Source organism: Xenopus laevis, chromosome 2S (assembly GCF_017654675.1).
Source record: "Xenopus laevis strain J_2021 chromosome 2S, Xenopus_laevis_v10.1, whole genome shotgun sequence".
Classification (NCBI taxonomy): Eukaryota; Metazoa; Chordata; class Amphibia; order Anura; family Pipidae; genus Xenopus; species Xenopus laevis.
Window position 1 is genome coordinate 64411643 of NC_054374.1, and position 20904 is coordinate 64432546.

General features: G+C 36.7%; 1 protein-coding gene across 2 annotated transcripts in view; it reads left to right on the forward strand.

The window, feature by feature from the left end:
* The first annotated feature begins 1 nt into the window (after window position 1).
* synrg.S (synergin, gamma S homeolog) overlaps window positions 2-20904 on the forward strand; it is a 43741-nt gene continuing 22838 nt past the window's right edge. For both annotated transcript variants that reach the window (XM_018249395.2, XM_018249396.2), the window contains exons 1-7: window positions 2-150; window positions 4565-4683; window positions 6592-6722; window positions 7699-7804; window positions 10557-10668; window positions 11065-11139; window positions 19691-19887. In XM_018249395.2, the coding sequence (XP_018104884.1) occupies window positions 54-150; window positions 4565-4683; window positions 6592-6722; window positions 7699-7804; window positions 10557-10668; window positions 11065-11139; window positions 19691-19887 (837 nt within the window). In that variant the 5' untranslated portion in view covers window positions 2-53. The remainder of the gene's footprint in view (window positions 151-4564; window positions 4684-6591; window positions 6723-7698; window positions 7805-10556; window positions 10669-11064; window positions 11140-19690; window positions 19888-20904) is intronic.

The following is a 20904-nucleotide window of genomic DNA, read 5'->3' on the forward strand; positions in this document are numbered from 1 at the left end:
CAGCGTAAACTGAACCGGAAGTGATTCCGAGTACAAACAACTCTGTGTCAGACATGTCATCTGAGCAATATGAGAAGCTCAATGAGCTCTTTAAGGAACTGAACACGAACCCACAGGAAATCCCCCATAGACTGCAGAACCGCAGTGGAGGTAATTTGTTCAAAGGGATCTAAATCTGGGTTTAGTGAACATAAGCGAACGTCGTTCAATTACTAATGGGTGCAGCTCAGCTTTATGAGCCCTTTGTGTTTCAATGAATGTTGTGCTGTTGCGTTGCTTTTTACAGGGATATTAAAGGGTAACTATCGCGAAAATAAAAATGTAATATTGGCTTCATTATAATAAAACAAGAAACTTTCTAAATACAATTAATAATGTACTGTTTCTGAAATAATCAAGTTTATATGCACTATTCCTCTCTCTGCTTCTGTTTCTCCTCATTCTGTCTTCATTCAGGAGTTGGGTGTCGGATAAATGATCCAAAATATCTTATATGGGGGCTCCTTTTGCCTAGAAGATGTATTCGAGCTCATGCTATAAAAAATACCTGGAAATCATGTCTCTCTACATGCAGAATTTGTGCAAAAGGCAGTTATTTTGTTACATTTTGTTTCAGGTATTTGAATGAGCTCAAATACATCTGCTTGGAAAGGAGCCCCGATCCCATAAGATATATTGGATCATTCATCTGACACCCAACTGCTGCATGAAGACAGAATGCAGAGAAACAGATGCTGAGAGAGGGATATTCAATATAAACTTGATTATTTCAGAAACAATGCAGCATTTTTAATTGATTGTATTTAAAAAGTTTCTTGCTTCAGTATGAGGAAGCTTATATTAAATTTTCATTTTCACCATAGTTCCCCTTTGAGCCCGAAATAAGGTTCCTAATAAATAAATGGATGTAGTTCTAAGAAACTACATTTAATAATTTTTTCAGTGGTTTCTATTTACAGTTGTTTCTAAATGTAATTGCTCTTGAATACAGTATGTGTTTGTCCCTTTCGATTCTTAGCACTAGAGTTTTCGACTTATGAATGTGTAACAGAAGTATGCAATTATGCAAAGGGAAGAACTAATTTCTGCGTTATGACTTCCACAGTCATTAATTAGGGATTCAGAACGGGACAGCTAAAACTGCTTTCAGTAATTCAATTTACACATAACTTTATAGCCACAGAGAGAAGGAATTTGTTTAGGAAAGTTGCTTAGAATAAAATTTGTCAAATTCTATTTTTGGGTTTATGTCCCTTGTAAATTTCATTCTAGTACAAATGAAGTTAAATTGTTATGTAACTGTATATATCTAGTGCCTTATTGGTTATTATAATGATAAATTTATATGGGGTTTAACTGGAAACATAAAGTGCAATAATGACTTTAATGATTTCGTTATTATAATGTATCTATTATTTAGTTGTCATCAAAATGATTATCTTTTATGAATTTTATTTAAATAACTGACACAAGGGCACAAGTTTAATAAATATATTGGTTAGATATGATGCATTTATTGTATAGTCTGTAATTCCAGTACATTCATCTTAACTGTAAAACCTGTATAATGTTGAGTAAAGTTAATTTCTTTAGTTGTGAAAAGATCTTAAAATATTCTGCTTGAATAATATGGGATATTACCTGGTAGTCAAGCAACTGCATAGATGTTCTTTTACAATTTATGACTGAGATTCTAGCAAGCATCTCACAGAATGCTGCATTTGCAGCCTGCATTCCACTTTCTACTCATTTAGAACTGATGTCTTATTTTGGTTTTCCTTATGCTATTGAGTATTGTGGCTGCATTGTTGCATTCTTCACTATTAGCTCAGTTTTGTACTGCTCCAGTTAAAATGACAACTTAAAGGGGTTGTTCACCTTTGAGTAAAGTTTTAGTATGGAGCGAAATTCTGAGACAATTTGCAATTGGTTTTCATTTTTTATTATTTGTGGTTTTTAAGTTCCTGATTGCTGATTGTCAGCAATCAGGTTGCTAGGGTCCAAATTACCTTAGCAACCATGCAATGATTGAGAATATGAAATATTAATAGGGGAGGGTCGGAACAGAAAGATGCATAATACAAAGAAGCAATAACAATAAATTTGAAGATTTACAGAGCATTTGTTTTTAGATGGGGTCAGTCAGGAGAAGAAGGCAAATAATTCCTAAACTATAAACAATAAATAATGACCAAATGAAAATTTGCTTAGAATTGCCCATTCTATAAAATACTAAAAGTTAACCTGAAGGTGAATCATCCCTTTAATGGGTTATTTAATGATTGCAGTTTCAGCTAGCAAATGCTAGATCCTGGTACAAACCTATAAATGACCCAAACTGGCGCTCACCCTTCCACCAGTAACCATCTCGGTGATAACTGATATAAAAACATCTGCAGGCCGAGAAGCATCCCTTTCTGGCATTAGGCCAATCTCAGACAGACTAAGAATCGGCAGATATGCTGGATTTCAGCTCAAAAATGCATACTCGTGAAGTAATGTGCCAATTTCTAATGTAGGCTTCTCAGGTTCCCCCTTACCCATATTTATGCAAACACATGGCTTCTATGTGAATAAATAGATAATAGGCAGAGCTGGCATCCATGTTTCTGTTCCTCCTGTTCCCGTTAACCCCTTTCTTCTGATGTCTATATTTTACCTCCTACCTTCCTCCTCCCCATGCCATTTTTTTGTATTTCATTCTATTTTGATCTCTAAGCCCACTTACTTGGCCTATTACTAATCTCTGAAGCCTTCAATTGTATAATCAAGTCTTTCAATAGAGGATTCTGTTATATTTGTATCTCAATACACTCTTACAAAGACAGCTGGAATCTTAGTCATAAAGCAGGGCAGGACTCCTCAAAATAGAATGTAGAAATACATTTCTTTGCAAAAATAGTTACCTTTTTTTTCAAAAGATGAATATTTTTTTTACAGGTCTTTACAGCGTTATACCAATTATAACATAATTATAGTATGAACTTCAGACCGTTACTCTGACCAAGCAGTGGTTGCTCTTTTGGGCCGGGTCACTCTACCTCTTGTATAGGTTATTGTTTTTTTTTTTTTAATTAACACTTTATGTTTAGTGTTTTCATCTATTTATTTTATAGGCTGTGTAATATGTTGGTGTTTTATAAACATGTGTTAATAATATTGTGAAATAATCTGTGGTGGGTGTAGGAGAATATTTTATAAACTATAACCCTAAAAGGTCCCAAGCAATCTGAATAAAGGATCTCATACCAGTACCTGGCTCCCCACAATGTGTTTTTCATTTTTATTATTTATTCAGAAATGGTGGGCAGCTTTGTTGCTTTCTTTCCCTTCAAGTGTCAGGTGATCCTGTGACTAAGCAAGTTAAAAAAAAAAAAGCTTTTCATTGAACAATGTGATCCCAGTTGAATATCAGTTGTAAATTAATATAAACTATACAAAACTGACATTTTGATGGCTTTATTATTTTGCTCTTGTTATAATTTATATATGTGTATCATGTAACCAAGCCTTGTAAGGTAATTTTAAGAATTAAAGAATGATTGTTTTATAGCAGATGATGGCCATGACATCCTATAGGAGTTAGGACTTATAGACTGTTTTATAGATTGCTGAATCCCTTAAATGTGGCACATACACAGCAATGTAGGTGTGCCTTGGTTTCTAGTTAGGGTTGCCACCTGTCAGGTTTTGACCCAGACAATCTGTTTTTTGAAGGAAAAACCAGGCAGGGTTCCATTCCTTTATTACAGAGAAAGGGAAATTATTTTAAAAAAATTTGGATAAAATGGAGTCTATGGGAGATGGCCTTTCTGTAATTCGGAACTTTCTGGATAACAGGTTTCCAGATAATGGATCCCATACCTTTATGTATTATAATTTGTGATGTGTGAATCTAACCTGCTTTGCTGAAAATTCACGAAACTGCATCAAATTTGCCAAATGCATTGAAGGGGGAGCTCCCCCTTGGTGCAGGTAGCGTATCGCTGGCGGGGGCTTTTTTTTTAAAAACTACTTTTATGCCCAAACGAAATGCGGGCTCTATTAGCCTGCACCATTGGTAGGGGATAACATTTTTACCCAACAGGTGCCCTTTAAATAAACAAAGTAGGCTGGTTTTGCCTCCAATAAGGATTAATTATATCTTAGCCTTTATCAGGTACAAGGTACTGTGTATATATATATATATATATATATATATAATAAATCCATAAATCCATATGTGTATAATAAACCCACGTGAGTTGTCAAAAGCTTGTGTAATACTGCCAATATATTTTCAATAAATTCTGGGTTCATAGTCTGTAATTCATTGTTTATTAATGTTAGAAAGAGAAAGAGATTGCATTTCAAGAAAGAACACGCTCACATTGATTAATTTATTTCCTGGGTTCTAAGTAGGTCTGTGAGAAACTTTAAATAACACCGGGTCAGTCAGGAAGACTGCTGCTTAAAATTTTGACGTCTTCTGGGAGAAAGAGCTGTGCACACACACATGATTTAATATTTGCTGCCTGTCTTTGTCTTTTTAAAATTTTTGTAACACTGGTATGTTTTGGTATAGGTGGGATGCAACAACAAACACAAGGATTTCAGCTGATATCTGCAATGCAACCAAACATGCAGAATATGATGGGGATCGGATATCCGGCACATATTTCTCATGGGACCATGGCTATGCAGGTACTTTATCTCTTAATAGCTTTGTGTGTACTATTTAGTATTTGTGTAGTTTATATAGTAGATTAACTTGAAAAAAGGCACATGTCCATCGAGTTCAGTTTTGTGTCCCAAGTAAAGCTGCTAACATCAGAGGAAAGCAAAAAACTCTAAAGCCATCTCCAGTTTGCTTCAGAAGGTGGAAGCTGCGTCCTGACTGCAAAAGGGCAAGCAGTCATCAGTTAAAATTTACCATAAATATATTATTTGTCTACCTATCAAAGGGATTCAACAATAGGTTTCATGCTGCTTGGGCTGAATCCCCATTGTCTGAATAGGAAATTGCAATTTGAAATTGATGTATAGTTGATCCTTAAACAATTACTTGGTTGCAGATTTGATTACAAACTAAAAAATAGAAGACTCCCCCCCCCCTTGAGTATAGGACCCTTGAAATTCACGTTTTTTTTTTGTGGGGGGGGGGAGTACAGGATTAAGTTCTAAAACGTAATTTGTGGGGTTTTACCAAATGTTGTACCGTGGAACATTTTGTTGGTTAAGGTTTTACCAATTAGGGTCAGGTACATGTTTTTCGTGACCTGCACATCACTACTCTATATTCACATATGGCAATCCATGGTGCTTCCTAACCAGATTGTTTTGGCCACACTTCTTTGCACCTACCAATGTTTTATACATCCATAAAGATGGATAAAAACTAATTCTTACCAACGAAGTAAGCTAGAAAAGGTGCACATTTTTTTTGGTTATTTTAAATAAAAAAAGGTCAGACCAAACTAGAATCCACAAATTACCCTTATTTATCATTAAAAAAAATGATTGTCGCTTGAAAAAAATTTTTTGGATTTGTCCGAATTTTTCATGAAATTGGCAGAAAAGCCAAAAAAGTTAGCATTATTTTATGAAACCCAGTACAGACCATAATATCTTCAAATTGCAAATAGGACCTCTGCCATTTACTTGACCTCGACATGTTGAAATGGAGTATTTTCGGATTCTGACATTTTTCATCCTCATAGTATAATAAATATCGATAAATTTTAGTTTTTTGTTTTTTTTTTAAATTTTCAAGTTGTTTGCATTTGGGCTTTAATAAATAACCCCCTATGTTTTGACATTCTGTCAGCCTAAAGCCATCACAGTCCTATGGTAGGGAAGATCGATCTATGCCTCTGAAGATGCCTCCGTAGCTTCCCATCTTTTTTACTTCTGATTCGCTGCTTATGCTCTGTGCTGGCAGCTCAAAAACCAGGGCAATTTCACCAGAATTTAATAATCAGTACTGTAACATCAGGTTAAATAACTTGTGAATAGGGTTACCACTGATGACGTGGCGATCAGCTGATCACCATGTCATTAAATTCAATGTCCTGTCCGGAATTCCTAATTTGAAAATCTGCATAGGCACTTTTCACCTGGACAGCCCTTCCGAAAACTGGACTGTCCATGTAAAATCCGGACAAGTGGCAACCCTACTTGTGAATCTCTTTTTCCCATATTTGGTTTTTATGGTTTAGTTCTCATTTTTAATTACAGTGACAATTTAATTTGCCATATAGAAAGTTCATTATTTTTTTCCAATTAAAGGAGAAGTAAAGTCATATTGACTTCTGGGTGCCAAAAGTTAGGCACCCCAAGTGATTGTATATACTTACCTGACACCCCTAGCCTGTGCACCTATCAGGAGAAAACTGCACCAGTCCAGGGGTTCTTCCAGCGAGCACCATGGAGCGATCGGCTTCCTTCTTTTTCTTTCTTCAAATTTCCTGGGGCATGTGCAGTAGATGAAATAGCCGACTTCTTCGTTAAAGAAAGTAATAGTTAATTCATTTTAAAGGGTTAAAATGGATATTCTAATTATTCAGTAGATTATTATCATCAATAAAAACATGCAAATAATTAACTTTGCAGGGTGGAATGCAAATGGGACCTATGCAGGGCACAGCAGCATCTTTCATGGGGCAGCCCTCTTTTCTAAGAATGCATCATCCAGCTCCTCAGTATTCCTTGGAGATGCAAAAGCATTTTGCAGAAGAGCAACAGTAAGTAATCCTTGACTCCTTAAATTCTGTTCACAGAGTCTTTACAGAAATTGAAGAATATATGCACTTATTAAATGTGCAATACTCTTATTCTGGTTAACTATCTCCGTGCCAGTGTGGGCAATGGTTGCCAAAGAACAGTACCTTAGCACAGGCATTTTTGTGTTACCCTTATCACTAACTCTTTTAGTAAACAGGAGTGGTTTTGCACGATATATAGCATTGGTGTTTCTTGTCTTCTTATCAGCATCATCAATGGCAAAATGCAGCTCTCTGCTAAAATGTACAATATTTTTTCTTATCCTTGTTAGTTTCGTTTATATAATCCAATGCATCGTGATCTCAGAAATAAGTTATTCAGAAGATATTACTTTTAATTTATTTTAATCCTAAAAAAAATAAAAATAAATATCCCTTATGCTCAAGCTTCAGTACTCAAGCTCTGTACTGGCTTACAACAGGCTATCTTGTATAATAACTTAGAATTTATAAACTCCATAGTGCAACACTCCTTCTAATATAAAACTGATAGGAAAGTGCTACAGAAACAGAAATAGACTATATATACTGTGCAACAGGAGTGTCCATACTTTACTAATGCAGGGTCTAATTTTAGTGATGTTGTCCCATTATGATCTACATCCATAAAAGTATTGTTAGCATACTGTTTCATGGAAAATATTACTTAAATATTGATTTATGAGAAAATGTATATTGCTATATTTAAAAAAAAAAAAAAGCAACTATTTCTTCTGTAACCTTAACATAATAAATATCTGAATGAAAAGCATGAAATAGGAGGGTGATTTAGACAAGCTGTTTGTTGACAGTGTCTTGAGATCTACTGATCACCAGCTAAAGGTCTATTGGTAGATCCAGATCTACCTTTTGGACCGAAGGTCTCCTTGTTTGCTTATGTAGGTATGTACTGTATGTGATAGAGTGAGATTGAGCTTTAATTATTTTACCCACTTAGGAAAAGGTTTGAACAGCAACAAAAAATGATAGAGGAAGAAAGAAAACGAAAACAGTTTGAAGAACAAAAACAAAAATTAAGGATGCTAAGCAGCGTAAAGCCCAAGGTAAGTCAAGTGATTTCCCTCTTTTATGTCGAATGAAAGTGCTGTAAGAAGATGTCTGTACCCTAATTACTCCATAGAACAAAATATATACACAAAAAAATTGTATATGAAACACTGAATAGGTATGACTTAATAGTTTCATTCACATTGAAATTGACTTTAGGATGTTTTAGGCTATGGCCACACATGCTGTTGGCTCTGGCTGTTGTCAGTCTGTGTAGTTTTGCAGGCTGAGAGAAGTATCTGCTCAGTGTCCTTTGCTCCATTGATTATCACAATCCAATCAGCCTGTGTGTGGTCACACACAACCGAGCTGAAGCTGAGGTTAGTATTTGGGTTGACCTCAGCCTGTGTGTGCTGTAAGAGACACTTGGGTAAAGATAAACCTTCATTTTTATGCACACAAGCTTTACAACTCATACTGTTTTAATGGAAATGCAAATCAATGTTAAATTGCTCAGTGTGCTCTTCTAAGCAAACTGCACAGTGAAAGAAAAAAATGAAATTCTAAGCAACTTTGTAATATACATTGGTTCCACTGTTTCACTGGTTTTAAAGTTATTTGTAAATGTAATTGCTGCTGAAAACAGTGTTAGTTTATCTCTTTCTATTGTTTGGTTCTGACTCCTGAAACAATATACTACAGTGCACAGAATATAAATACTGCTTTAAAGGGCATGTAAAGTCTAAAATAGAATAAGGCTAGAAATGCTGTATTTTGTATACTAAATATAAACATGAACTTACTGCACCACAAGCCTAATCAAACAAATTATTTATGCTTTCAAAGTTGGCTACAGGGGTTCACCATCTTGTAACTTTGTTAAACATCTTTGCAAGACTAAGACATGCTCAGTGTGTGGTGTGGGCTGCTTAGGGATCGTCATAAACAAAGCTGCTTGAGTTCTGCATGACTGGGAAGTAAGACGGGGGCTCCCCCTGCTGTTCATAAGTATGATTGTTTACCTGCTCAGCAGTTAAGGACCATCTGACAATTCCTATCCACAGGCGTAAATGAAGGGAGAATATCACTGCATACAGTCAGATTTCTTATAAAAACTGTACACATTTTTTAGTTAAAGTATATTGGAGATAGGTTTCTTTTTCATTAAAGAAAGTAAAAATGGGATTTTATTTTTTTGCCTTTACATGCCCTTTAAATAGCAGTTACAATATTGTAACATTAATAAAGAATGTGTAAATAAGATTAGAACTACATTTTGTTTCCCAAGACACAAAGCTGTTTTTGTGTGAATCTAGCCTTAAAGGAGAAGGAAAGGTTAAAATTAAGTAAGCCTTATCAGAAAGGTCCATCTAAATATACCAGTAAACCCCCCAAAGTAGTGCTGCTCTCTGTCAAAAGAAACACTGCATTTCTTTCCTTCTATTGTGTACTCATGGGCTTCTGTATCAGACTTCCTGCCTTCAGCTTAAACCTCATTGCCCTGGGCAAGAGCATGCTCAGTTTGCTCCTCTTCCCCACCCCCCTCCCTTTTCTACTGTAATCTGAGCCCGGAGCAGGGAGAGACTCAGGCAGGAAGTGATGTCACACCATGTTAATACTGCAGCTCCTATCCTAAACAAACAGAGAGTTTCTAGAGCTTTTTACTCAGGTATGGTAAAACATTCTACAGAATAAATATAGCATTCTGGCTTGCACTATTGCAGCTAACCTATTGGAAATAAAATGCCTCCATAGCTTTCCTTCTCCTTTAAATGCAGAGTATGAATATAACTACAAAAGTAACATAAAAAGTACTCTTTTTATAGCAGAATGGCTCATTGTCAAACCCAAGAGCAGAAAACTCTGGCAAACTATTGTTAATGTTTATATGAACTCTAGTACTTATTAAGCACTAATACACAATATAACACCGTTGGGCACTTACACTGACTTACCTTTTACTCCATAATATAATTTAATAAAGACCCTGTGATTAACTGCACGTGGAGTATGAATGGCATTTTTTGCACTTTTATTAAAGTGGCCCTGTACAAGTCTTCTGTTATCCATGTATCTTCCTGACTTCCAAAATGCTGCTGGCTTGCTAGGGTAATTTGCAGCCAATTTAGCAGTAACATTTCTAGCCCGAGGTAAAGAGCAATAAAAAAAAAAATGTTGAAGTCAGTTGCAAATTGTCTTAAATTGAATGTTATTATGATTTGGATATTGGCATTTGAAGATGAATTGCCCCTTTAAATGCTATTTGTCAGTTTTTTAATGACCATATCCTTTTAAAGCTTGCTTGATCTGTCTTTAGATCCATACATTAAACTTTAAACACATGCTAGAGTTTCTGGTTTGGATATCTAAACCCCATCCCCACTTTTGTCTTCTCTGGTTTCTGTTTATTTATTTAGAACAACTGGCCTCTTAAATGGAAAGCTTGTACATTTGCCATGCTATTTGAAGTACAGTTTATTATCCAAATGTATAGTAAAATTATATCGTAATTCTATTCCTCTCATAATGGGCTGATTTCATTTTTCTCTGTAATTTTACACACTACTGTGTACACGAGGATAACTAAGCTAACATAAACAATGCTATTAATGTTTTTATACTTTATGTTTTTGTAGCTTTAAACAGAAGCATCCATTATCTGGAAAACCCCAGGCCCCAATCATTTCAGATAACAGACTCCATTCCTGTACAGTATGATGTGATATACTCTTTGTACAACTACTGTTGTGGTTTTTTTTTTTTTTAATTCTGCTTTCAAAACTTTATTTATTTTTTAATATTTCCTAGACTGGTGAAAAAAGCAGAGACGATGCATTGGAAGCTATTAAAGGAAACTTAGATTTTTTTTCAAGAGATGCAAAAATGCACCCTCCTCCTGTGCTACATACCAAGCCAACAGGTATTGTATGAATTTGTGCTTTTGACCGCTGTACATTTATATTTGAACTTTACATTGACACAGAGGTAATACAAACCTTTAGTGCAAAATAGGGATGCACCGATTTTTTTTTACAATTTTAGTATTCTGGCAAATACGAATCCAAATCCTAATTTGCATGTGGCAAAAGAAAATAGCATGGTTAAAAAAATGTATTTCACGTGGTTATTAGGATTCGGATTTGGTTCAGCCAGGCACCTTGATTCGGCTGAATCTTGGCCGAATCCCGAATTTAATTCCTTAGTCAGTGCCCCTAGTGCAAAACAGATGGGGAGCTAATAAGATGGGGAGGGAAATAATAATTCTTGGATTCTAAAATAACTCTTTACTTACAAACAGTGCAAATTTTCTTCTTAGGTGGAATCTTCCCAGCACCTAACACCATGACTCCAAAGCTACCATCTTGGATCCATAACGATAATCATGTACCAGGTATTTAAAAATTATGATTATATTTGTAGAGTTATAAATTTTCTTATACAGATAGGGGATCCGTTATCCGGAAACCCATTATCCAGAAAGCCCTGAATTACGGAATGGCCATCTCCCATAGACGCCATTATAATCAAAATAATGCAAATTTTTTCAAACGATTTCCTTTTTCTCTGTAACAATAAACAGTACCTTGTACTTGATACAAACTAAGATATAATGAATCCTTACTGGAAGCACAACCAGCCTATTGTGTTTATTTAATGTTTACATGATTTTCTAATAGACATAGGGTATGAAGATCCAAATTACAGAAAGATTCATTATCCGGAAAACCCTAGCAATCTGGATAACCGGTCCCAAACCAGTATAAAACAGAAATTGTATGTAGGTTCTATATATATATATATATATATATATATATATATATATATATATATATATATATAGATAATACTAAAGCTTTTCTTCCACTGTATCTGTTGTTGTTGTTGTTGTTGTTATTATTATTTTAATTACTATTATTAACCCTTTAAGTGCCAGCAGAATTTCACATTTTGGTTACGCGAAATGCCAGCCGTTTTTAAGCATTTTGTGCTCTCTCACTTTAAGGGCATTTTCTGAGGGGAAACCTATAGTTTACCTAGGAAAACTATACATTGTTTTTTTCGGTAGAAACTGAGCTTTCTAAATCTGCCTGAGTTTTCATGTATTTCCACCTGTGCAAAAAAATTTATAGTGCTAAATACCAAAAAAAAAGAAAAATTACCATTTTTCATCGTATATCAATTTATACCAGAAAAATATTTCATTTTACAGATGAATATCCAACTGATTTGGAAAGCCTTATGTCTCTCGAACGTGCCAATACCAGATATGTATAGTTTTAGGGAGATTTAGGACTTCTGTACAGCAAAAACTCCCGGCAGTATATTACTGAATTTTGAAAGCACTAAGGCAGAAAACGGCATGCTTTAGATTCCAAGGCAAAAAATCCTGAAACCATAGGTTTACCCCAGAAAACCATACATTTTTGAAAAGTACACATTCTGCCGATTACAAAATGGGTAACTATGTCTCTCTACTCCCAACTACCAAACAGAAAAGCTTGTCTGAACATAGCGGTTTTTCAAAATAAAATTCAAAATTTTGAAAAATCATTTCAAAGGTTTTATTTTGCTGCTCCGCATATCCCAAACTATATTAGGTACCAAGAAAAAGCACCTGCAATATGATTGCCAGGGGTCCACTGAACAGTTTGATACCCATTATGCATAGGTTTACCAAAGTATCTGGCATTTAGAGACACCAATATGAAGTTAGCACATCCAAATTGTTCAGGACTTTACTTCAGCTACTGAGAAATCAACACATTGACTGCATTTTTTGTGGGGTAAAAACACAGAAATATATATTTACCCCCCAAACCCATATATTTTTGGAAAGTACACATTCTACAGAATCTAAAATGGGTACCCATGCCTTTCTGCTCCAAACTACTGAGTCGCAAGGCTTTCCCAAAATTGTCGGTTTTGGTGAAATATCTGAAAATTTCCTCAAAGCTTCAACTTCTCAGCACCATATCACCCATGTATCGTTACGCACCAAGAAAAAACACCCTAAATATGATTGCCAGGGTTCCTCCAAACAGTTTGGTGGCCATTGTTCATAGGTTTACCAAAGTATCTGGCAGTTAGAGGCCTCAAAATGAAGTTAGCGCATACAAATAGTCCTGTGGGTAACTTCATCTAATGAGAAATCAACACATTGACTGCATTTTTGTGGGGTAAAAACACAGAAATATATGTTTACCCCCCAAACCCATACATTTTTGGAAAGTACACATTCTACTGAATCTAAAATGGGTACCCATACCTTTCTGCTCCAAACTACTGAGTCGCAAGGCTTTCCCAAAATTGTCGGTTTTGGTGAAATATCTGAAAATTGCCTCAAACCTTCAACTTACCATCACCATATCACCCAAGTATCGTTATGTATCACAAAAAAGCACCCAAATTGTGATTGCCAGGGGTCCTCCAAACAGTTTGGTGCCCACTGTGCATAGGTTTACCAAAGTATCTGGCATTTAGAGGCCCCAAAATGAAGTTAGCGCATACAAACAGTCCTGTGGGTAACTTCAGCTAATGAAAAATCAACACATTGACTGCATTTTTGTGGGGTAAAAACACAGAAATATATGTTTACCCCCCAAAACCCATATATTTTTGGGAAGTACACATTCTACCGAATCTAAAATGGGTACCCATGCCTTTCTGGTCTAAACTACTGAGTCGCAAGGCTTTCCCACAATTGTCGGTTTTGGTGAAATATCTGAAAATTTCCTCAAAGCTTCAACTTCTCAGCACCATATCATCCATGTATCGTTACGCACCAAGAAAAAACACCCTAAATATGATTGCCAGGGTTCCTCCAAACAGTTTGGTGGCCATTGTTCATAGGTTTACCAAAGTATCTGGCAGTTAGAGGCCTCAAAATGAAGTTAGCGCATACAAATAGTCCTGTGGGTAACTTCATCTAATGAGAATTCAACACATTGACTGCATTTTTCTGGGGTAAAAACACAGAAATATATGTTTACCCCCCAAACCCATACATTTTTGGGAAGTACACATTCTACTGAATCTAAAATGGGTACCCATACCTTTCTGCTCCAAACTACTGAGTCGCAAGGCTTTCCCAAAATTGTCGGTTTTGGTGAAATATCTGAAAATTGCCTCAAACCTTCAACTTCCCAGCACCATATCACCCATGTATCGTTATGTATCACAAAAAAGCACCCAAATTGTGATTGCCAGGGGTCCTCCAAACAGTTTGGTGCCCACTGTGCATAGGTTTACCAAAGTATCTGGCATTTAGAGGCCTCAAAATGAAGTTAGCGCATACAAATAGTCCTGTGGGTAACTTCATCTAATGAAAAATCAACACATTGACTGCATTTTTGTGGGGTAAAAACACAGAAATATATGTTTACCCCCCAAACCCATATATTTTTGGAAATTACACATTCTACCGAATCTAAAATGGGTACCCATGCCTTTCTGCTCCAAACTACTGAGTCGCAAGGCTTTCCCACAATTGTCGGTTTTGGTGAAATATCTGAAAATTGCCTCAAACCTTCAACTTCCCAGCACCATATCACCCATGTATAGTTATGTATCACAAAAAAGCACCCAAATTGTGATTGCCAGGGGTCCTCCAAACAGTTTGGTGCTCACTGTGCATAGGTTTACCAAAGTATCTGGCATTTAGAGGCCCCAAAATGAAGTTAGCGCATACAAACAGTCCCGTGGGTAACTTCAGCTAATGAAAAATCAACACATTGACTGCATTTTTGTGGGGTAAAAACACAGAAATATATGTTTACCCCCCAAACCCATATATTTTTGGAAAGAACACATTCTACCGAATCTAAAATGGGTTCCCATGCCTTTCTGCTCCAAACTACTGAGTCGCAAGGCTTTCCCACAATTGTCGGTTTTGGTGAAATATCTGAAAATTGCCTCAAAGCTTCAACTTCTCAGCACCATATCACCCATGTATCGTTACGCACCAAAAAAAAGCTCCCTAAATATGATTGCCAGGGTTCCTCCGAACAGTTTGGTGGCCATTGTTCATAGGTGTACCAAAGTATCTGGCAGTTAGAGGCGCCAAAATGAAGTTAGCGCATACAAATAGTCCTGTGGGTAACTTCAGCTAATGAAAGATCAACACATTCACTGCATTTTTGTGGGGTAAAAACACAGAAATATATGTTTACCCCCCAAACCCATACATTTTTGGAAAGTACACATTCTACAGAATCTAAAATGGGTACCCATGCCTTATTGCTCCAAACTACTGAGTCGCAAGGCTTTCCCAAAATTGATGGTTTTTGTGAAATATCTGAAAATTGCCTCAATGCTTCAACTTTCCAGCATCATATCGCCCATGTATCATTACGTAACACAAAAAAGCACCCAAATTGTGATTGCCAGGGGTCCTCCAAACAGTTTGGTGCCCACTGTGCATAGGTTTACCAAAGTATATGGCATTTAGAGGCCCCAAAATGAAGTTAGCGCATACAAATTGTCCTGTGGGTAACTTCAGCTAATGAAAAATCAACACATTGACTGCATTTTTGTGGGGTAAAAACACAGAAATATATGTTTACCCCCCAAACCCATATATTTTTGGAAAGTACACATTCTACCGAATCTAAAATGGGTACTGCCCCAAACTACTGAGTCGCAAGGCTTTGCCAAATTTGGCGGTTTTGGTAAAATATTCTGAAAATTGCCTCAAAGCTTCAACTTTCCAGCATCGTATTGTCCATGTATCATTACCAGCATAAAGCATCCTAAATATAAACATAGGGGTCTACTAAACAGTTTGATGCCCAATGTGCATAGATATACCAAACTATGTGGCACACAGAGACCCCCAAATGACAATATGTAAAGACATTTTCACGGCTGACGCGCTGGCTGCTGCAATATAACCACCCGGTGTGTGTATTATGCGACATTAGACCACCTAACAGTACAGAGACCCCAGAAAACCATATATTTTCAGAAAGTACACATTCTGACGAATCCAATATGGGTAAATAAGTCTTTCTACTGCAAACTGCCAAACTGCCAAGCAATGCTGAACATAACGGTTTTTATCAAATTTATTCAAAGCTTGAATTTTACCCCATTATATGCCCCACATTTCATAACTTATCAGCATAAAACATCCTGAATATGAACGCCAGGGGTCTACTGAACACTTTGATGGCCAATATGCATAGATATACCAAACTATGTGGCGCACAGAGACCCCCAAATGACAATAGTGTATATACATTTTCACGGCTGACGCGCGCTGGCTGCTGCAATATAAGCACCCGGTGTGTGTAATATGCGACATTAGACCCCCCTAACAGTACAGAGACCCCAGAAAACCATATATTTTCAGAAAGTACACATTCTGACGAATCCAATATGGGTAAATATGTGTTCCTACTGCAAACTGCCAAACTGCAAAGCAATGCTGAACGTAACGGTTTTTATCAAATTTCTGAAAATCGTCACAAAGCTTGAATTTTACCCCATTATATGCCCCACATTTCGTAACTTATCAGCATAAAACATCCTAAATATGAGCGCCAGGGGTCTACTGAACACTTTGATGCCCAATATGCATAGATATACCAAACTATGTGGCGCACAGAGACCCCCAAATGACAATATGTATAGACATTTTCACGGCTGACGCGCTGGCTGCAGCAATATAACCACCCAGTGTGTGTATTATGCGACATTAGACCACCTAACAGTACAGAGACCCCAGAAAACCATATATTTTCAGAAAGTACACATTCTGACGAATCCAATATGGGTAAATAAGTGTTTCTACTGCAAACTGCCAAACTGCAAAGCAATGCTGAACATATAACGTTTTTTATCAAATTTCTGAAAATCGTCACAAAGCTTGAATTTTACCCCATTATATGCCCCACATTTCGTAACTTATCAGCATAAAACATCCTGAATATGAACGCCAGGGGTCTACTGAACACTTTGATGCCCAATATGCATAGATATACCAAACTATGTGGCGCACAGAGACCCCCAAATGACAATAGTGTATATACATTTTCACGGCTGACGCGCGCTGGCTGCTGCAATATAAGCAGCCGGTGTGTGTAATATGCGACATTAGACCCCCCTAACAGTACAGAGACCCCAGAAAACCATATATTTTCAGAAAGTACACATTCTGAGGAATCCAATATGGGTAAATATGTGTTTCTACTACAAACTGCCAAACTGCAAAGCAATGCTGAACATAACGGTTTTTATCAAATTTCTGAAAATCGTCACAAAGCTTGAATTTTACCCCATTATATGCCCCACATTTCGTAACTTATCAGCATAAAACATCCTAAATATGAGTGCATGGGGTCTACTGAACACTTTGATGCCCAATATGCATAGATATACCAAACTATGTGGCGCACAGAGACCCCCAAATGACAATATGTATAGACATTTTCACGGCTGACGCGCTGGCTGCTGCTATATAACCACCCGGTGTGTGTATTATGCGACATTAGACCACCTAACAGTACACAGACCCCAGAAAACCATATATTTTCAGAAAGTACACATTTTGACGAATCCAATATGGGTAAATAAGTGTTTCTACTGCAAACTGCCAAACTGCAAAGCAATGCTGAACATAACGGTTTTTATCAAATTTCTGAAAATCGTCACAAAGCTTGAATTTTACCCCATTATATGCCCCACATTTCGTAGCTTATCAGCATAAAACATCCTAAATATGAGCGCCAGGGGTCTACTGAACACTTTGATGCCCAATATGCATAGATATACCAAACTATGTGGCGCACAGAGACCCACAAATGGATATATAGTAGATAAAATTTACATAGGCAAAACAAACTAACACAGAACAGTGTGAAATGCAAATAAATTAACAAAAACTAATAAAACCACAAAAATCAATGCTTTTTTTTTCCACACTAGTGTAATCGGCCACCAGAATTACCGTTTGAATATTTTAGCTGGGCCAAATCGATTATACGGACAGAAACAAGTGAACAACACAAATGCAGAGCTGAAAATGCAATAAAATGGCTAAAAATTCAATAAAATGGCTAAAAATGCACCAAAATACCCAAAATTGCAATATAACCACCAAAATAACATACACAAAAACTATTGCACAGTACGGTTAGCGAATACGCTATTCGGAACGGCAATAAAACATTTTTTTTAGCCCAAAAAGAGACGATGCGATAAGAAAAAAAAAAAAGCCACAAAGCCATATATGTACATATGCGTGTGCACAACGGGTAAATTGCATGTTATTTGCACGTGTGCGCGTGTGCAAGTGTACATGGGTGCTGTGAGTGTGTGTGACCCCCCCAATCCCCAAAAATCTATGTGTGAGTGTGTGTAAGTGTGAATGTAAGTGTATATTACTGTACTAAGTGTGTGTTGGTGTGTTTGTGTGTTTTTGTGTGTGTAAATGTTACACTTACCTGGGGTAGATGCATCAGATCCATGAGAAAGGGTCCCACGCAGCAGATCTCCAGCTCCAACGGTCAGCAGCCATGGGGGGGCGGAGCTGGGCGGAAGTGCAGCGCAGGCAGCAGCAGGACGCATAGGAAACGCGTCCCTGCTGCTGCTTTGGGGCCCCTGGGCGATCGCGCCCCAGGGGCCACACGATCCCCTGCTCTGCTCGTTGTCTAGGGGCAGGGGATCGTGAAGGAGCGGAGCGAGCGGCTCTAACAGCCGCTCCTCCGCTCGCAAACCCGGAAGTGCTGCAGAACGTAGAATCTACGATCTGTGGCACTTTGGTCCTTTGATCCACAGAACGTAGATTCTACGTTCTGTGGCACTTAAAGGGTTAACACATATAAAGCATATTTAAAGGGGACCTGTCACATTAAGAAATAATACCAAATACCTGTAACAAAAAACGTAACCTGACCAGACCTATCAAATAAGGCAGATTGGGTCTGTCTTGTTGTGTATTGAATACTTGCTATTTTTAAAATAACCTTGCAGCAGCAATAGTTGTACTTGTGAGCAATTAAGGAAAGGGGGTAACGGGCAAAATTATGTGGAAGTGCAAGGAGAACTTTAGGCACAAGTAGCTTGGTACACTCAACAAACTTGTGGCTGTGTTTGTTAATGAGCCCTAATACTTTATCACTAACAAAAAATATGTGTGGGCATATAGCACTTGAGAAACACAGAACAGGTCCTTTACAAGTGCAAAAGGATAAAATTAACGCAAAATAGTGCACCATTAACAGAGGTACTTGTGCTTATACATGCAGCAAGCACAAGTTTAGCTTGCCTTGATGAATAGTGCAGAAGTGTAGCTAGTTTACGTTTTCTGGAGTTTCTGGAATTTATGCAGTTTTTTAGCAGTCCTTAACCTGTAAGTCAATTAGATTTTTTAAATTATTTGTGTGATTGTATTGCCTGGTGATTTTACATGAAAATAAAAAAAAAAGAAGCTTTATAAATATGCCATTATGTTACTTAATTATACTGGCGAATAAACTTAAATACATCTGCCCCTTTATGATGTAAACAAATTAGAGAGAATTATGTGTGAAATAAATTAAGCATTTACCACATCTAGCAGTAACCAGTTATAGCTTATTTGTGCCTCCAATTTTATTGCAGAATGCTCTGCAGTGGGAGAAAATAGCAGGGGGGGGGAAATGAAAAACCACTTTAAAGGGAGGTTGGTTTACAGGATGAGCCATGTATAGGAGTGGGACCCAAGTTATGAACTGCTGACAAGAAACCGAAGTCTAAAGTACTTTGAGTATAGCTATGGCAAAGGCCTTGGCAGAGATGACATGAGCAATCGTGGAATGAATGTAGATTGGTAATTCTTAGGCATAAGATTTGATTAGTTAGGATGTACTGGTGATGTTGTCACAGAGTACCTGCCAAAAACTTCACAAGAATTGTTTTATAGGTGTTCAATTATCAACTGTGATTGTTTTTATTTTATTCAGAGTTCTACAAGAACATTTTAGAAACCACAATGACGGCTACTGGAATAGACACAGCCAAACTGTATCCTATATTGTTGTCATCGGGTCTTCCCAGAGAAGCTTTGGGGCAGATCTGGGCATTGGCTAATCGGACAATGCCAGGAAAACTTGCAAAAGAAGAACTGTACACGGTTTTAGCAATGATAGCCATTGCTCAGGTATGCTTTCATTTTGTCCATATAAACATAAACACAATGTGATTAATGGTTGCCATCCAAAAAAGGATTTCAGAATAGTCGTCTATTTTGTAACATGAGAAAGGCTTTAACATACACATTGCACATGTGAGAGGCTTATATATACACTGAAGTAGACCATTTTATTTTATGTACGGTATATCTTATGCTATTGTTCATTTACACATTTTTGTTTTTGCATAGTTGTTTTTATTTAAAATGTATATTTTAATAATGCTACCATTTATTGAAATGATCATGTGACAATTTAATGGTATGCGTTGCTTGTACTGCATCTGCAAGCACGGACTTAGGGGTTATATTTATCAAACTGTGAATATTATAGTTCACTCTGTTTTCACCCATTGATAAATATGCCCCTAAAATCTTATGTGAAAGCAGTGAAGTCATCCTCTAACAAACTGTGGTTTGCTCTGTTTTAAGTCAGGATATTACCATTTATATACTGTTAGGGGCTGCCTGCTTGATAGGGTAAATATCTCACCAGAAACCAGATAGCTGCTGTTCACAAAGCTAAATAATTCAACAACCACTAAATCTAAATACAATGAAGACCAAATGCATATTGTCTGAGCATATCTTTGTCTTCATTATATTACATTTTGCTTTAATAACCTCTTTAAATACCTCTTTGGATTCATAATTCAACTTTATTTAACTAAAAAAATGTTGCATTTTACAAAACCTACAGCTGGGAATATTTTTTGTCTTCTTTTCTAAATTTACTCTTGTAACACCCAGAGTGTGGGTTCTCCTGTCATTAATTAAAATTTATGCAGATAACTGCATTTTCATATAGCTGATGCTGTCATTAAATGAGAGCTTCCATAAATCAGAGGCCTTTGTGTCTCTCCCTCTTCTCTAATGAATTTTGTAGGCTCTTTTACTGATACAGTTTGAAAAACGTATACCTTCCTAAAACGGTATGGTAAAAGATTATAGCAAGTTGAAAGCACTCATCTATTTTATACTGATTCA